Below are 18,870 nucleotides of genomic sequence, written 5' to 3'. Positions count from 1 at the left end.
GTTAAATAAACAAATAACAAACGTGCGGGTAAAGACCTTATCACAACAATTCTTTAATACATTTCTTTATTTAATTATGAGCCCTACTAGACTACTGAGTCCAAGAGAGCACTTAACATTCAGTAAATAGTTGCATGGTTTTGTGCCTCAGTTCACCGACCTTTAAAGTTTTTACTCCAACATTACACACAGACTGAGGGTGACAGTGTGTTTATGTGTATGTGTGAATTTTCTTAAAATATGATTTTTAGATTTAATCACATAATTTTATCCAAGCCATGGGTTTCATTCAAAGTTTCCAGAAGGTTTATATGAAATATAATGGCTTAAAATTTTAATCAGTCCTACTTGGGGGACAGTTTGTATGTTCCCTTGCCGGCTACTGTTGACGTTCACCTTTGAGTGATGCATCTTGACTCCCTGGGGTTGTGTTTGGGCTTGGACACTGGCTCGGCAATGTTATTCCAATCACTGGGCAAGGAACTAGCATGGGTTTCAGATTCAAACAAACTTGGCCTTGCATCTCAACTCTAACAAAACATTTAATAACCGTTAAAGCAAACACTTGCATAATATGTATCCTGTACAAGAGCCCCCTGAGGGAAGTGCCATTATAATCCTCATTCACCAATGAGGAAACTAAGGCACAGAGAGTGTTAAGTAACTTTTCCAGACTTAAGTCCCTGAGTCAGTAGGCGGTGGAGTCAGGATTCAAGCCCAGGGCTCAAGGTTCTAGAAACCTTGTTCTAAAGCCCTACATTATGCCGCCTCTCTTCCCTCAGTCATATTATCCTAAATCACAAAATGATAGTAAAGAAACCCAGCTCACTGGATCTGGGGGAGAATGGGGAAAGCACACATCAAGGGTGAAGCTCTGATCCTGGTACCAGGTAGAGGCCTAGTAAAATTATTGTTAGTATTTTGTCTTTTAACAACTTGGTGCCTATGAACTAACCTGACATCCAGTTTTTAAAAACAATGGATCACTCAATAAGGCCACTATAGAGCCTTCCTGCAGAATTCAAAATTCATTGCTAGAAGAGAACCAAAAGACCATCTTTCCCAGGCTCTTCATTTTAGAGGTAAGAGTAATGATGCTAGAGAACAAAAAATTTGCCCCCAGCAGCACCAAAGCTGGACCCAGAACTCCGCATTTTCAGATCAGTATGTCATTTCTATCACTCTGTTTTCTCCTAATATAGCTTGTTGTCTGAATGGCCCCATCAACCAAAAGTTTTGTGAGGAAGCCTAGGCTACAGTTTTGGTGAGCTCAGATCCTAAACCTCATCACATCACATATGTCCGTTGAAAAAGTACAACAGAAAAATAATTACAGCATGTCTCCCCTATTTGATAGATAAAGTTTTCCCTTTCCTTCTTTGATTTGAACATCCTTTTTTTTTCTTTTCGTCAAAATAACTTAGCCCTGAATTTCCAGTATGTTCACATTTATTTCTAATAAGCTTTCTCTCTCTCTCTCTCTCTCTCTCTCTCTCACTACCACCTATAAACTTTCACCTGAATCTGAATTTTCTGAAGTCTTTGTTAAAAGGAAAATCCCTAGGTCCTACTCCTGATTTACAGAATCATGATGTTTAGGGGTGAGCCTGAGAATTCACATTAACCGTGCACTCCCCATTAAAGCACCTTCAAGTTTGGAAATTACTACCTTAGAGCAGGGGAGCTAAGGTTAGAACAGAGAGGGAAGCAAAGCACACCTCCGATCCCTGCTCCCCCAGAACTGGGTCTGTTTTGATTCCCTAATTTTCTTCTCTTCTCCCACCATCCCTCAACCCCCATCCACCATGATCTCTCTCTCCTTCCCTCTCTGTCTCTTTCTGCTTCCTTTTTGCCTTTTCTTTTCTTGGTAAAAATGGGAACTGTGAGGCTAGAAGAGACCTCTGAATTTCAGAGCAGTATTTATGGATGTGTATAGATGTGTGCTAAGAATTGTTGGTTTTAATCACACTTCTTAATTTATTGCAGCATATTGAGATTCAGTATTGTAATACCTTTCCAACACTGGCAAAATCTCCATGGAAATCACTAGACAGTTTGGGGTGAGTTAATCGCATACAATGAGGTCATCTCAGGACTTGGTAGGGTCAGTGGGTTTCAAGGACTCCTCTCTGGCCAGTCTGCTGAGAAGAGAAAGAAGCACAGAAAAGCATACCTGTCTCCCTAAAGTAGCTCAAGCACTGCCAGAGAATCCAGGATAAAGGAAAGAAGGGGAGCAGGAGATGGAAGGGCTCACTGAGAGGGTTGTGGAGGTCCGTGAGACTGTGACAAGCTGAGAGAAAATGGAGTCCCCATGGGGCATTGGAAAGGAAAAGAAAAATACCCTTCACTTCACATGTGCCATGACATCCCTGGTTCTTCCTTTCCCCTCACCTATCCATGACCAAGATGGGTAGACACGGCCCTAGGATGGTTTCCCCCTCCCCTACTTGAAATTTTACATACAACCACAGTGGCTGTAAAGGTGACATTTTTCTACCTCCAGCACTCCCATCTTAACTAATGGGGCAATCCCATGATTCACCTAGGTCTGGGCCAGTTCACTCTAATTGAATTAATTACTTCTATTCTAAGAATCTACATGTTCCAAAGGCATAGAAAGGGTGAGAATCCATTTATTCTCTCGAGTTGTTATCTAGAAGCAACGTTAAGATCCGGAGCCCACAGCAGAGCTGTATTCATTGCCATTCCTGACTCATAGAGCACACTTGGGCAACAAGGGTGTCCTCGCCGAAGTTTCTGTGGTGTTAGGAGAGATGTCTGTTGTTCCCTGGCAGTAAGTCTTCAGCCCTGGTTACTCCAGTAACCCTTCCATAATGTCTCCTCCTGTAGAGAATGTTTACACTCCTTGGTTGCCCCCACCATTTGATGTGGTTCCTCCAAAGGATCAAAACGTTAATTTTCAGATCTTTCCTCAGGTGTCTGCTGCTCCAACCTGTAGAAGTAAATACCAAATGGGAAGGTGTCATTACTATACCTTACTTGTGAGCCACAAAATTACATGGTTCATTTATAAACCCTTCAGTGAAACAGGCTTTTACGACTCTAAGTTGGGCAATTTGAGGGGCTTTCCATTTAACTTCAGGTGAGTTTCCATGGTACTAATCAGGGCATCCCAGCTGCATGTGATATCGCTATTTTAAAAAATACTCTAAATTCCTACCCCTGTAAATATTTCCATCTAGGAGTCCCACCATCTATCAATAAGGATAATTACTAACATGGGTGGGATGTTTGTGGAAGGTTGATGGGTAAAAGAACCTGGTCCCCATTCCCTCATCATCAGTTTGCTGCTCTTAAGGCAAACCTGTCATATGATTATACAAATTTATATAGTGCTGGAGTCACATGTATAGAGAATTATTCACTTCTTAAAATAAATTATTAGCTTCCTTTTAATGAAATGATTTCTCTTCATGTTTCAAAAATATGCTTTGTTTCACAAACACAAAAAAAATAGCAAATTTACTAACCTATTTATTGAAGCCTCATTTAATCAGCTAAGAACATGAAAGAAACAGATGCTTCATATATATTTATGCATATTTTTCTTTATTATACATGATACCTTTTTTTTAAGATTTTACTTATTTGACAGAGAGACAGCGAGAGAGGGAACACAGCAGGGGGCGGTGAGAGAGGGAGAAACAGGCTTCCCGCAGAGCAAGGAGCCCAACATGGGGCTCGATCCTAGGACCCTGGGATCATGACCTGAGCCAAAGGCAGATGCTTAACCGACTGAGCCACTCAGGTGCCCCAACACCTTCTTTTATTTGTTTCTTGCAGTCAAATAGACTAAACTTCTTCTGGCACCTTCTTGAAGATATGTCCACAGTCCTTTTTAATAATGAGCTGAATTCTTGTCTAGGCTCAAAAGCCCCCATTCAGTTAATCAATGAATGTTTATTGAGGACCTACATGCTCTAGACACTCTTCTAAGCACTGGGAATCTATCAGCAAATAAAGTAACCTACCGTGCCTGCCATCCTGGAGCTTACATTCTAACATGTGTTACCTAACAGAAGAGGAAGATCTAGGAAATAAGTTTTAATTCTTATTTTCCAGTTTATTTTCTATTAATTATTTCGCTTGTGTTAGCCTCACAGCTTTCCTTTCCGTTAAGTGATTGTTGTTTTAAATACCTTTTACTTGCTTCATTCAAGTGTTTTGAAATCTAATAAAACAACATGGATATACAGAAAACCATGTATACAGAAGAATATATCCCATAGGTCCATGGGATATATTGAGAGGTAGAGCCATGTTGTCCACCCTCAAGGAAGTGTTAATCTTGTCTAAGGAGATGGCCATGCCATTAATTAATTAATCATAAAGATGATTAATTACTAAACTGTGTGCAGCTGACCCCACTGCAATTGGAGAAATCAGTGAGCACTCAGCTAACTGGCGGCCAATTCAAGGAGAACATGAAACTTGGACTGGTTCCCAAATAATATTAAAGTTAAGGAGATTAAAAAATAAAACCTGAAGTAAAATTAGGCAGAGAGTAAGAAAAGTCTCATGATGGGAACTGGAATGATGTGGCTGATTTACGAAGATGAGAATTTCTTTGTAAATTAAGAGAAACAATCAGCCAAATAAAGGGCATGGAAAAACATGTTGGAGGTCTTCCAGTCCAGACAGAGGGTTTGATGCGTTAGAGGGCCAGTGGAATTCTCCAGCATGAAGGAGAGCCATTGACAGTGCTATCTTAGGAGGGTCTGTGCTGGAGACTGATTCTGATGTAAGTTTCTCTTAAGAGTAGGCATGTCCTGACATTGTTGGCCACTCCCAATGATTGGAAGCCTTCCCTTTCCAGACCTCATGAACTTCTAAAGCCTTGGAATAAGAGAAGAAACATATGTACCACCTGTGTACTGGAAGAAAACCATCATCACTACAACTCTCGGTCCTCCACCTGTACCTATATGGGAAGATCCAAAAGGTGAAGCAAAAGTTTGACTCAATCTTCCTCCACTAAACTGAAGAACAATAACTTAGTCTTCAGCGTATACTCATTCCATAACGCATTCCAAATTTGAAAAGCTGGGGAAAATATCATTAACATAGGTTTGATATCTTAATATAGTAAGTGCCTGGAGAAACTGTCTTCTTGAGAATCTCAGAGTAATGTGGTCAATCAGCTGGGAAAGGGTTTAACACAAAATCTAAAATATCAATGGCTTAAGTGAGATAAAAGTTTATTTCTCTCAGTAACTCCAATCATCAATGGCCAGGCTCCTTCCATCCTTCACTTCTACCGTCTGAGCCCTGACTTTCATCTTTAAGATTCAACTCATGGTCCAAGATGACTGCTATCATACCCATTTTGCAGGCAAGAGGAGTGAGAGAGAAATAAAAGTTTAAATGTGCCCTCCTTGGCTGAAAGTCCACTATCTTTGAGCACCCTTCCTGAAATGTCACACCACACTGCACTGATAGTTCAATAATCATGTTGACTCTATGATCAGCTGAGCCTGGAAAAGATAATCTTTCAGCAAGGTTTATTCCTAGTAAAACTGAGCTCACCAAGGCTATAAAGTAACTGCATTTGAAAATCTGAGAAAGTATTTACAGATAGAAACAGACCATGGTACAAAAGAGTGAGAGTGATCTTTGAGGTAAAGAACAAGATGTCTACATATTTTTCCTATGATTAAGCATGAAATCAAAATAAGGGCCAGCTACCAAAACTGGACCTTTTTTTTTCTGCCTTATAGATTGCTGAAGAATGTGTTAATATATACTTAACTCATATTTTTCAAATATTAACATCATACTTCATGTGCTTCATATATATATATATATATCCTTTTATGAATAAATTGCAGACATAATGCTTTATCCTTAAATACCTCAGTGTCTATTTCCTAAATTCAAAGACATTATTTTATACAGCCACAACACAATTCTCAAAATCAGCAACTTAGCGTTGATAGAATACTATTTAAAATCTACACCTTATTTAGATTTTGCCAATTACACCAACAACATCTTCTATACTAAAAGAAAGTATCAGATCTCACATTGCATTCAGTTGTCATATCTCTTTAATCTATTTGAATATGGAACAGGTCCTCGGTCTTTCTTTTATGATATTAGCAATTATTTTGTAGTATGGCTCTAAATTTTGTCCAGCATTCCCGCCTCATAAGGGAAAAAGAGTGACTTAGAGCGGGGACACCCAGCGGACACCATTAGAGACAAATGATCAACATTAATATCACCAGCCATAGCACAGATTGACATCATTTGCTTTATGATATGATGCAGTAAGAACACATAATTTCTGTGCTATTTCTGCCAAAAATGCATAAACTGAATCTAATGTCATTCTTTTATTTCTTGTAATAGGCCAAAACCATTCAAGCAAAATGACTTCTTTTCCATGCTTCCCTTGTCTCTCTGTCATAATTGCATGATGAGCCATGTGAAATTATATCACAAGTACTGAGTTCAACTACCTTATTTGCCTTAAGATCTAGATCATTTGCAAGAGAGGGGTGAGTGCTACAAAAAGAATGCCAAGTATGTTTTCTTGCTCATGTTCATGTACGGGTTTCTGAGTTTCCATAATGTGCTCCACCCTTTGTGTCCAACCAATTACGTTCTCACTATTTCTTTGTATATAAATATGTAGACCCAGAATCCGGAAGTTGAAGGGAAAATTTAGTTCCCATCCAAAGTTTCAGAATTAGAAAAACACAATATTGTTCATTGTGTTATTTTTGAACCAATTCCTGAAATTAGTTTAGGCTTCTCACTCAGATCAAAATATTTTAAGAAAATCTTAAAGTATTTGTAAAAATGAAATTTCTGTCTCTTTTTCCCGTGAATGCCCAAGTATACTATTGTTATTATTTGCATAGATGATGAAAGCTATGTTTTTTCCCATTGTCTAATGGCAAAGTATGCCAAAACTCAAATTTCAGAGCCATATGAAGTTTCATTCCTCGTGAAACCCAAGCTACATGGAAATGAAAAGAAACATGTTTTCTTTATCAGCATTTGTTATTTATCTTCCTTCACCATATTTCATTCATTTTATTCCTTTCATTTTGTATGAGGGATTAATCTGGAATGTCTGATTTTAATTATAAATCCCTTTTATACAGAACTTTTTCAATATGATTTTTCATATAATTTATTCCTGACTTCAAATCCTGTGGACAGGGAATGTCAACAGCTTCTAATAACTTCCTTTTAAAGATTACATAAGTAATGATCCAGGGAATGGGGCAAATGAGAACCACTAGAAAAAAATCAAAGAAGGTAAAAGCAAACACTAAATCAGTTAGTAAAAATAGAGCCAGATTTGCTTTCAAAACAGAATGGTCTCCCTAATGACACAAGTGATGCTTCTCGCTCACTGCATGGGCCCAGGATTGTCCCTTAACCTTGCCATTCTTCCTGTTTTCCCTACAGAACAAGATGATTACCAGACCTCTCTTGTTTTAGGTCAACTTTAGGTAGCCCTCCCCCCACAATTATTATGGTAAATTATTAGAATGTGGTTTTTAACATATTTCTAATGAACCACATAATGAAATTTCATACGTAGGCTTTAGCATTTTGTTACAATTTCTCTAGAATATTGTTTTAAACTAATTAAGTAGTGTTATTAAAACAAAGGTATGTTATTGCTGCTCTTTTTTTTTTTATCAATTCACTATACATAATATTTGAGTTACTCTACAGACCAAAAATATTTGACTACATCAGTGAGCCAATTATGCCTTCATCCTATGCACATTTCTGGTCACCGAGAAAATGGAATTGTGGGGTTTGTTTTTTTTTCTCCCACTGAGTGAGATTGTTGGCTAGATGAAGAAACAGATTATTAAATGCACTTTGGAGGTGTGGACTGTCTCCATAGCACAATCCTGTTAAGAAAATTCCATCATTTCTTGGCATGCCTGGGTGGCTCAGTCAGTTAAGTGTCCTGGGATCGAGCTCCGCATCGGGCTCCTTGCTCAGCGGGAAGCCTGCTTCTCCCTCTCCCTCTTCCTGTTGCTCCCCCTGCTTGTGCTCTTTCTCTGTCAAATAAATAAATAAATATCTTTTTAAAAAAATTCCATCATTTCCACATCCCTGAAGATCTCAGTCTCTCTGCTCAGAACCCCTCCTAGCTCTGGCCAGCTTCCCTCTGGCCTTGCACACAAAGGCTTCAGGTCCCAAGTTCCTTGGGTGGGGGGGGCGGGTGTGTCTAGTGGAATCCAATTCACCTTGAGTCACTTCATTAACTTTAGAACTCCACCTTCAACTACAACCATAAAAAATATCAGTCCATCAAATGCACATTCCAATATCACTAGCATGGTTTCTCGCCTGCCGTTTGGAGGGTTGTTTTTTGTTTGTTTGTTAATTTTCACAATGCCTGGCACCCATTCCTCCTGTGTCTCTCTTTGTGTTTTTCCTTCTCCCCTGCTTCCCTTAGGTTTTAGCTATACATCTACCTTTTCCTAGCAATTCTCTCTGCTTAAAATCATGTCCTGACTAGTACCAGCTTTCCCTCCTGTCCATTTTCCTTTTAGACTGGGTCCAGCATTTGACGTCAGTGCATAATTCATTCATGTATTTGATTTTAATTTTTGAGCTCCATTCTCCCATGGTTAAGTTACACTCATGAGCAAGTTGCACGCATTTGAAAACTTCATTAAATGAAGAGCAGCAATGAATTAGTAGTGTTTTCACTACTATGAAGGAAGATAAATAACAAATGCTGATAAAGAAAACATGTTTCTTTTCATTTCCATGTAGCTTGGGTTTCACGAGGAATGAAACTTCATATGGCTCTGAAAATTTGAGTTTTGTATTCACAAACTACCGGGGCACCTGGGTGGCTCAGTTGGTTAAGCGTCCGACTTTGGCTCAGGGCATGATCTCTGGGTGGTGAGACTGAGCCCCGCATTGGGCTCCCCGCTCAGCGCAGAGTCTGTGTCCCCTATCCCTCTGCCTCTTCTCCCCCACCCCCCTACTTGTGCACTCTCTCTCTCTTTCTGAAATAAATAAATAAATCTTTCCCAAAAAATTTCACAAACAACCATCATCGCAAAACCATAACCTGGTTCAATCAAAAACAGTCCAGTACTTCATCATTATTACATTTCTCAGAGGACAGAGCAAATATTTTATCAACCATCACACAACTTTCAAGAGAGTCTGTAAATGTTCATGTGTGTGTTAGAGATGTGCTTGTATCCTTGTGTGCTTTTAACTAACAGACCTGAGGAATCATAAGGACAGATGCTTAAGTGTTTCCATAGTGCATGTTAGTGGTGAATTGCAGGAGAAAATTTGCTGGGAGGGAAGAACTAAGAATCAGAAGGTAGAAGAACTGGAGATTCGCCCCAGCCCAGCCACTTATGACCTTAGGCAAGTGATTCTGTAAAATGATGGGCCTGGCATAATGGTTCCTTATGTTCCTCCCAGTTCTAACACCAGGCTTTAAAGTCTCCACGCAGAACAGTTAGAACATTGTTCAGTCCAGTTCTGCTTTCTTAGAGCTGACTGCATTTAGTTGAATTGCAACTTATATTAAAAAACATTATATAGGATGCCTGGGTGGCTCAGTTGGTTAAACAACAGTCTTCGGCTCAGGTCATGATCCTGGGATCCCAGGATCAAGTCCCACATCGGGCTCCCTGCTCAGCGGGGAGTCTGCTTCTCCCTCTGACCCTCCCCCTCTCGTGCTCTCTCTCTCAAATAAATAAAATCTTTAAAAAAAATTATATAGATTCAATTTATAGTAAGGATATAAAATGTATCACTCCAAAGCTACATTACAGAATTTTTTTCTCTCTCAGACCTTCAGGGAAAGAGGTTAACAGTACTAAGGCTTCTCTCAGGTCTTTGTGTACCCCAGACTTGTTTGAGGATTATGATGTAAGATTTCTTAAAGAATTATAGTTATTCCAAATGTCCCATCTTAATGGTTGGACCATCAAACCCTAGACCAGGGTTTCTCAACCTCAGCACTATTGACATTTTGCTAATTCTTTGTTCTGGAAGCTGTCCTATGTGTTGTGGGTTTTTAAAAAATATTTTTATTTATTTATTTATTTATTTATTTATTTATTTATTTATTTATTTATTTATTTATTTTAGAGTGAGAGAGACAGCGCCAGTGAGCTCGGGGAGGGGCAGAGGGAGGGAAAGGAAGGACTCTACACTGAGCGCTGAGGGCTGAGTGCAGAGCCCAACTCAGGGCTCCATCTCATCACCCTAAAATTGTGCCCTGAGTGGAAACCAAGAATCTGACACTGAGCTGACTGAGCCCCCCAAAGCACCTGTCCTATGTGTTGTTTAATGTTTAGCAGCATTAAACTGCTAATGGTCTCTACCCACTAAAGCAGGAGCACCACCACACCCCAAATTATGACAATTAGAAAATATCTCCAGATGGGGGCACCTGGGTGGCTCAGTTGGCTAAGTGTTCGACTCTTGGTTTTGACTTAGATCATGATCTTGGGGTCCTGGGGTGGAGCCCTAATTTGGGCTCCTTGCTCAGCATGGAGTCTGCTTGGGATTCTCTCTCCCTCTCCCTCTGCCCCTCCTATTCATGCTGTCTCTCTCTCTCAAATAAATAATAAATAAAATATAAAAAGAAAAGAAAATGTCTCCAGATGTTTCCAAATGTCTCCTGGGGGTGAAGGTCATCCCTACATTAGGCTCACTGCCTGGACAGAAAGCCAACAGCCTACCACACGTGTACCTGTTTTCTTTCCTTTCTGTTCATTTTCTCTCTTTTTCTATTCATCTTTCTTTCCTTTCCTCCATTTGATTCCTTTTTACTCCTCCTTTTATTCTTCTCCTTTTCTTTTTTCTGTCTCTAATACATGTGACCTAGTTTTGCCATCATCTACACCACTGGCCCTTGGAAGTCAGAGAAAAGCTTACTCTGGGCCTCAATGAATACCCATAGACCAGCTGTCAGGCTAAAGAGACAGTTCTGAAGTCAAAGTGGGACTCAAAGCCTGCTTCTGTCATTTACCCATTTTATGACAGTTTGGGAAGGTTGCTAAATCCCTTTGGGCTTTGGTTTCCTCATCTGAAAACGGGAGTAATAATGCCTTTTTCATAGGGCTTGCAAAGAGTAAATTAAGTTAGCTCAAGTGCTAAGTGTGCTTAGCTTAAGGCAGGGGACACGGTGAGGTTTCAATCAGTGGCAGCTATTATTGAGTAATACTAGGTTACTAGAATGAAGGAGGCTGTGCTTTGATCACAGTGAAGAAATTTAAGAGTGGAGAGGTCATAATAGAAATTGAAACATTATTATTATCAGCCATCAAATACACAGTCTAAAGAAAATAAATGTTAAGGGCAAAGTTAATGATAGTTATCCTTTGAGTCTTTCTGCCCAGTTAAATCCACAAATTGAAAATTTAATTGAAGTGTCTGTAATGTGACCATTTCATAGAGGAAAAAGCTGCATTTATTCTCAAATGTAAGCTGGTGTTACTTGAATTTATTAATAATAATCCTTCCAAAAGCAATTGTTCTCTTCTTCTTTTGAAGAAAATAATAAGCGTTGTCTGGGAACAATAGTTGAACTAACCAAATTATGTTCAGAGAAAAATTTTGAAACACCCAGATTCCAAAAAGCTAGAGCTAGTATGCTTCTACCCTTCAGATAGATCTAATATGGCTAGGAAGGCCTTAGACCTCTTGTCTCTGTAGCCGAAGTCAGTTTTGTTCTTTGGAGTCACTTGAGCAAAAGGCCACTTTGCATCATCATCACATTCTATAAAATTGTGTTTCTCATTTTCTGGTACTGTCCTCATAACTAGATCTGAAATGAAAGGTATTTGCAAAAATAACATCAAGCTCACTGATTTAAAAAAAAAAAAAAAAAAGAGCCATTGCCCCAAGATACCAGGTTAAGAATAAACAATGGTCAGGCTCATATTACAGTTGTGAAAATCAGAAGGGTGTCTGCTGGGTAAAGCTGTCAGTCCTGAAACAGATCCTTTTCAGCATTTCCACATATCTGACTAGTTGCTGCCTCATCCGGCTGGTTCCAGGAGCTGTCATTCAACCTGCCATCACACTCACAGAATCTCACTCCAAGATGCTGAGACCCAGGGAGGGAAGAAGACCAACCAAAGCCGGAGGATACATTGGTGTCCAGACCAAGACTTGCCCCCTTATCGGTACACAATCCAATGCTCTTTGTTTTCCAAGGGTCAAGGACTAAAAGCTATGAAGGTAATAGAGATGTGGCCCTAAAGATAGGCTTCCTCATGTGAGTGCATTAATCAAGACCTGGAGACACTCAGGATGAAGGTTTATGGGACAAAGTCACCTCCCCCCCCCGCTGTACTCTCTGTACAGAGAATACTCCCCCCCTGTATTCTCTGGTAGAATACAGAATAACTTCTGTATTCTACCCCCCCCCCCCCCGCCCGGTAGAATACAGAAGTTGCTCCTCTTAAGAAATGGAAAAGAAGCACTTGTGTGGCTCAGTTGGTTAAGCATTTGCCTTCTGCTCGGATCAAGATCCCTGGGTTCTGGGATGGAGCCCTGCGTTGAGCTCCTGGCTCAGTGGGAAACCTGATTCTCCCTTTCCCTCTGCTGCTCCCCCTGCTTGTGCTCTCTCTCTCTCTCTCTCTCTGTCAAATAAATAAATAAATAAATAAATAAATAAATAAATAAATAAAATCTTTAAAAAAAAAGATATGGAAGAGTTTGGGATCTTAGCACCTGATAGAGAACAAATAGACACTCCCCCACACACATACACACATACATGCATTTCATTTACTAATCACTAATCATGATTTTTGTTTAAAATTAAACAAAACTCTTAAGCAAAAAAGTAAAACTTGTCAAAAATAGGGCACCTAAATACTAGATAGAATGTGATAAGTTCGGGGTGCCTGGGTGGCTCAGTTGGTTAAGTGTCTGCCTTCAGCTCAGGTCATGATCCCAGGGTCCTGGGATCGAGCCCCATGTTGGGCTTCCTGCTTTGCGGGTGTCTGCTTCTCCCTCTCCCTGCCACTCCCCCTCCTCATGCTCTCTCTCTGTGTCAAATAAATAAATAAAATCTTAAAAAAAAAGAGAATGTGATAAGTTACTTAGAAACTTTAACTTAGAAATAAAATACCACTGAATACATGTAGTTTCATAGTCAAGATCATAAACTCCTCATCCCATATTTCATTTTCTTTACTAAGACAGAAAACGTTCTAAGCTATTTCCTTCTCTGTTGTATGTTCATATCTACTTAATGCATTGCAAAGAAAATAGGCCCTGAATACATATTTTTTGAAAGGATGAGCTCTAGAAAGTCATCAAATGGCTTCAGAAGCTACAAATAATGACCTCATTAGAGTCCCCATTTCAATTCCCTGGAAGATTTCAGGTAGTTGTCATGATGAAAAGTCCATATTTCACATATTGACCAAAATTCTTAAGGAAATCAGAGAAAGAGGACTAAAACCTGCCCGTTCTTAGGGTGCCTGGGTGGTCCAGTCAGTTAAGCATCTGCCTTCACTCAGGTCATGATCTCAGGGTCCTGGGATCAAGCCCACCTCAGGCTCACCAATCCATGGGGAATCTACTTCTCCCTCTTCCTCTGACCCTCCCCTCCCAATGCTCTCTCTCTCTTCTCTCAAATAAATAAAGTTAAATAAATAAACAAATAAATAAATAAAATCGAAACTGCCCATTCTTAATTAGGTCTTTAAAACATTTTTTTTATTCTTTGTTTAGTTCATAATGCTGGAGTTAATAAAAATATTTTACAATACAGCAGGAAAAGAACATGCTTCATAATTTCTTCATAAGTAACAGTGAAAGTTTTATTTAGAATCTTCACATTCTTCTACAGTTAAGGAAATTCTTGGAAAGGATTGTTTTTCTATTTGTTGTGTGCTTATTAAATCACCTAAAGATTTTTTGTTTTTATTGTTGTTTTTAAATTATTTACTCTTTTAATATACCTTTGTGTGAGTTAAGATAACACAGTGTTCCTGTCATACGGAGAGCAAAAAGATTTGCTTATACAAAAGAACCCAGAAATAAAAGTTACTGTACATTGTTTAGAACAACAAACCTATAATAGCTTAAAGATTTTTGAAAATTGCTCAAAGGAAGTCTGGCTTGGAGTGTGATCATTGGATAATTCTTCTACAAAGGATTTATTTCTTTTAGGGATCAAACAAATGTTCACAAAAATGATTGCAAACAAATGCCTAAAAGGCCCTTTATCCATACTCCAAAAAAAATAAATTTCTTTTTTTTTATTCCATAAAACTACCCACAGAAATTCTATTAAATATGGGGGCAAAGTGATAATGACAGAAGCAAAACAATCAGAGACTGACAGACCAATAAGGCTATTGAGTATAATTACTGTGATGTTATTCCTACTAATAGAAATCAGATAACATATGCAGTACATGGAAACATGGGCTCAGTAAATGTATCCAATTCCCCAATCAGATAATACTTATACAGATTCAGAAACAATGAGATCTTCCACATATACCTCTCAATGCTAGTCCTTTACAATTATTAATCTGCTAAACTCAAAATTCAGCATCCAGCTGAGCACGTGGAGTACAGAATCACAATATGGTGGCCTTGTAAAGGACCTCCCGCCCAGACTTATTCAGGCAGACCTCCTGCCCAGCACTACCACATCCCTGACAGAGGTCATCCAGGCTCTGTTCAAATCCTGTAGGGATTGGCAGTTCAACACAATCAAAGCTGTTTTGTCCAGTACATCCAATTTTTAGAAAAAAATTTTTTTCTCACTCTGAGTTAAATCACCTCCTGGGGTAACATCCCTCTACTGATCTTTGTTCTATATCTTTAGAGGAAGAGAATTATTTCACCTAAAATGCGTTGAGCACATTTGGGCCAGCCACTTTGCTATATGCTGGCTATAGGGCGATGAACAAAACAAATACCAACTTCTTTCTCCATCCACTCCTTCTTCCCCAAGACCAACCCCAGATATTGAAAGACGGAGTTCACATCCCTACATTTTCTCTGGTCTAGGAAGACGATCCCAGTTTTCTCAACTCTTTTGTCCTTTGACATGCCTTCCGAGACTTAAAAATCTGATTGCTTTCTTTTGGAGAAATGACAGTCTCAAGGCAGGCCACTCGAGCTGAACAGAGTGCCTAAAATGCAGTTTGTCCAGTATATAGGACCACGGGATTGCAACTTCTCCAGAACTGAACACAGGAACTTATTAACACAACCTGGGAAGTCACTCACTATCCGCGTTCACCAGTCTCAATACATTGTTGGATAGAATGCTAATGTGATTATTGTGTTCCAGATACCATAAAGACCCTGAGCAGTGGAAAACTATAGGTGTTTTCTTTTTCCTTCCTTTCTTTCTTCTTTCCTTCTTTCGTTTTTCTTTCTTCTTTCTTTCTTTCGTTTCTTTCTTTCTTCTTTCTTTCTTTCTTTCTCTCTCTCTTTCTTCTTTCTTCCTTCCTTTCTTTGTATTTTATTTTTTTGTTTGTTTGTTTTTTTGAGGTTGGGAAGGAGCAGGGAAAAAGGAAGAGAGAGAATCTCAAGCAGCCTCCATGCCCAGTGCCTTGTGTGGAGTCTGATGCAGCACTTAATTTCACACCCCTAAGACCATGACCTGAGCTGAGATCAAGAGTCAGACACTTAGCCCACCGCCACCGTCGCTTCAGACGCCCCTGCTCCCAAAGGAGCTCCCGGTTCGGTGATAGGGTCTGGGGCTTCCACGTTACTGCAGGACGAAGAGCTCGAGGAGATCAAGAAGGAGACCGGCTTTTCCCACAGTCAGATCACCCACCTCTACAGCCAATTCACCAGCCCGGACAAAGGAGAGAATGGGACTCTCAGCCGGGAAGATTTCCAGCGAATTCCAGAACTTGCCATCAACCCACTGGGGGACCGGATTATCAATGCCTTCTTTCCAGAGGGAGAGGACCAGGTAAACTTCCGTGGATTCATGAGAACTTTGGCTCATTTTCGACCTATTGAGGATAACGAAAAGAGCAAAGATGTGAATGGACCAGAGCCACTCAACAGCCGAAGCAACAAACTGCACTGTAAGGAGATAAAGTTTTCTGGCTTAAAAAAAAAAGTCAGACACTTAACCGACTGAGCCACCCAGGTGCCCCAACTGTAGGTATTTTATTATCTTCCTCTGTCAGTCTCTGATTCTCCCCTTCACACTTACATATTTGGTACTTTTGTGTTTATTAAAATTATAGATTTGGGGATTTGTTCCAGAGTATTATCTTGTTGAAATGTTTTAATTCCTTATCCCATAATCCAGTGTATTGACTGTTCTCCCCAATGTTTAATACCTGAAAAATAAAGAACACATCTTCTGTTTCATCTTCTGATTCACCAATTTTTAAAAAAATATATTAGAATAAGACTAAGGACAAAGTCCCATGGAAACTATTGAAACTACTGCCTCAATTTGGTTTCCATTAATCCATCAATCACTTGGGAGAGAATTATTCAAATAACTGTAAATCTATGATGATAACAGAAGATAGAACATACCAAGTGGTTTCCTTAAGCTGGAGGCCATGATACATATTTTATATGTATTATCTCATTTAATCATCATGACAACCTTCGTACATTGGTTATTGCTATGTACAAGTTTCATATAATTAATAAGTCTCCTATTTGTAAATATGTTTCAAATGTTTCATATAAGGAAATTGAGACTGAGGGAGGTTAAGTAATTTTCCTACTATCCAAGAAAGTAAGTGGCAGATCTGGAATTCACACACATCTGTTCCACTCCAAAAGCTCATGTCTGTAGTCAAAAGACAGGCTGCTTCCAAATACCATGTCATCACTCAACTCAGATGTGGGAGCCAGTGAGAAATTCTTGACATGTCTCTGTGAGCTCCAGATACATTATGTTCCTGATATTTATTTAACAAAAGGCAATGGGACAATCTGTTCTTCCTGAATCTATGTTGATTCCTAGGGATTTCCTCTTTCCCTTCCAGAGTATGTGACTAACCACTCTGACAGCTTAAACTATCATTTTTTCTGGCTAAACAATAGCACGAGTCCCTACCCGTGGTTTTCTCTCTTTCTGAAAAATGAAATGTTTTCCAGCCTCTGCTATTAGCCATTGCTTTCCTTTTGCATATTTTATCAAATGTTACTGACCATAATTTCAAGATCAAAACCACAAACTCTTTTAGTACATTAGGATGTAATTCTTCTAGACCTAGATGCTTGACCTCTTTCAAAGTGCCAATTAGGTACTGTTAAAATTACATACTCCTCCTAGAGCTGTATTCTTATCCTTTCTCTGACTGCTTTCTTCTCAGATGATATTCCTAAAAACTGCATGTGTGTGTGTGATTAGTATTTATCAAAAGATCAGGGTCAATTCTCTTAAACTCTCCCCTAGAGAGTCCCAGAGAGTTGAGATTTTGCTGTAACATGGTCAAAAAGGAACAGTTTCATTTTAAACTTTTCTTTAATTACTATTGGATGTTTTCGTAAATCTCATAAAGTCCATTCCTAAGGAAGAAAATTGGGTATCACCCAGTAAATCTGCTTCATTTTACAGATAAGAAAACTGAGATCTGGAAGGGTCAAAGGACATGCCCATGATGGCATATCTGATAAGTGGAAGAAACATCTTATGTTAAGGGAGTTAAAAAGTCATAAAATGAATATCATTTTTATTTTTATCAAAATGCATAAATGTGAATTTTAGCAAGTAGTTCCATGGTAATGTTAATTTCTCCCAAATGTCCCTTGTACTTAAGAGACATTTCAGTCCTGATGTTATACATTGTATGTGTTTATTCATGCTTTAAAGGTTATATTTCTGCTCTCCATCTTCCCACGTCTTTATTTGCAAATTTTTACTCACAGATATGTATTGGTCTATTGGTTGCATTTTGAAACCAAATTGTTTATAGTGTTCTCACCCTTTGAGATTGCTCCTTCTTAAAGCAATAATATGGAAAATGTCCACAATGATGGAAATACCTGTCTTCCCACATTAGTCACGCCAGGGAAAGCGCGCACCTCTCACATTTTGTATATGAAATATCCCTTAGTCTTGGGAACAACTGTGCTGTGGCTGTTTGCATCATTTACTCCAACCCCCCATCTTCCATTTCTTAACCTCTTTATCTCCAGGAGATAGAAATTTGAAAATTGTCCCCTTGGCAACTTCATACCCCAGTAATTAAACAGAAAAGCCTAAGGACTTTAGAACATCTAAAATATGTGATAAAATTACTACTGCTCCTCAAAAGTCCAAAAGAAAGTAGGAGTTTCTACAGTCACAGTGATTTTCATTCTTACAAGTGATTTCAACTAAATATCACTTTACAAATTCACAAGTGCACAACAGTTTTAATATTGCAGTTAAAATAATAAATGCTATTTCCTTTCCAATGTTTGCCTCACTCTTTATAATCACGAAGAGTCAATAGTCACTTTGTAAGTCATGAAGACATAATATCATCTTCATTTAATTTTTTTAAATGCTCCTGTGGAAGAATTAGCTCCTCCTATTTTGTTTCCTCAAACCCAGACCACTGCAACCTATGTGGCAGCAAAGCCTTATATATCCAAGGACAGGTGCTTGAACTGTGTTTTCACACATTTGACAGTAATTTTTCCAAATTGATGTTAAAAATACATGATCAAGGGGCACCTGGGTGCCTCAGTCAGTTAAGCGTCTGCCTTCGGCTCAGGTCACGATCCCAGGGTCCTGGGATTGAGCCCCACATCGGGCTCCTTGCTCAGCAGGGGTCTGCTTCTCCCTCTGCCTCTGCTGCTCCCCCTGCTTGTGCTCTCTCTCTCTCTGTCAAAAAAATAAAATATTTAAAATATATATATATACATATGTGATCAAGA

General features: G+C 39.1%; 1 protein-coding gene across 1 annotated transcript; it reads left to right on the top strand.

Annotated features, from left to right (window-relative positions):
• Positions 1 to 844: 844 nt before the first annotated feature.
• On the top strand, positions 845 to 17,001 carry LOC113927948 (calcineurin B homologous protein 1-like). Its single transcript, XM_035728339.1, has 3 exons — positions 845 to 890; positions 15,696 to 16,074; positions 16,989 to 17,001. The coding sequence occupies exons 1-3, from the start codon at positions 845 to 847 to the stop codon at positions 16,999 to 17,001; spliced, it is 438 nt and encodes a 145-aa protein (XP_035584232.1).
• The last annotated feature ends 1,869 nt before the right edge of the window (positions 17,002 to 18,870 follow it).

Source organism: Zalophus californianus, chromosome 7, assembly GCF_009762305.2.
Source record: "Zalophus californianus isolate mZalCal1 chromosome 7, mZalCal1.pri.v2, whole genome shotgun sequence".
NCBI classification, from domain to species: Eukaryota; Metazoa; Chordata; class Mammalia; order Carnivora; family Otariidae; genus Zalophus; species Zalophus californianus.
The sequence above is the reverse complement of the archived record's forward strand: the minus strand, read 5'-3'. Positions and strand labels throughout refer to the sequence as shown.

What these genes read in the sequence shown, in the direction of transcription:
- LOC113927948 (XM_035728339.1), top strand. Translation starts at nt 845, where the DNA reads ATGGGGAAAGCACACATCAAGGGTGAAGCTCTGATCCTGGTACCAG. An exon ending in AGCTCTGATCCTGGTACCAG is followed by an intron (nt 891 to 15,695) that starts GTAGAGGCCTAG and finishes CTGCTCCCAAAG; the next exon opens with GAGCTCCCGGTTCGGTGATA.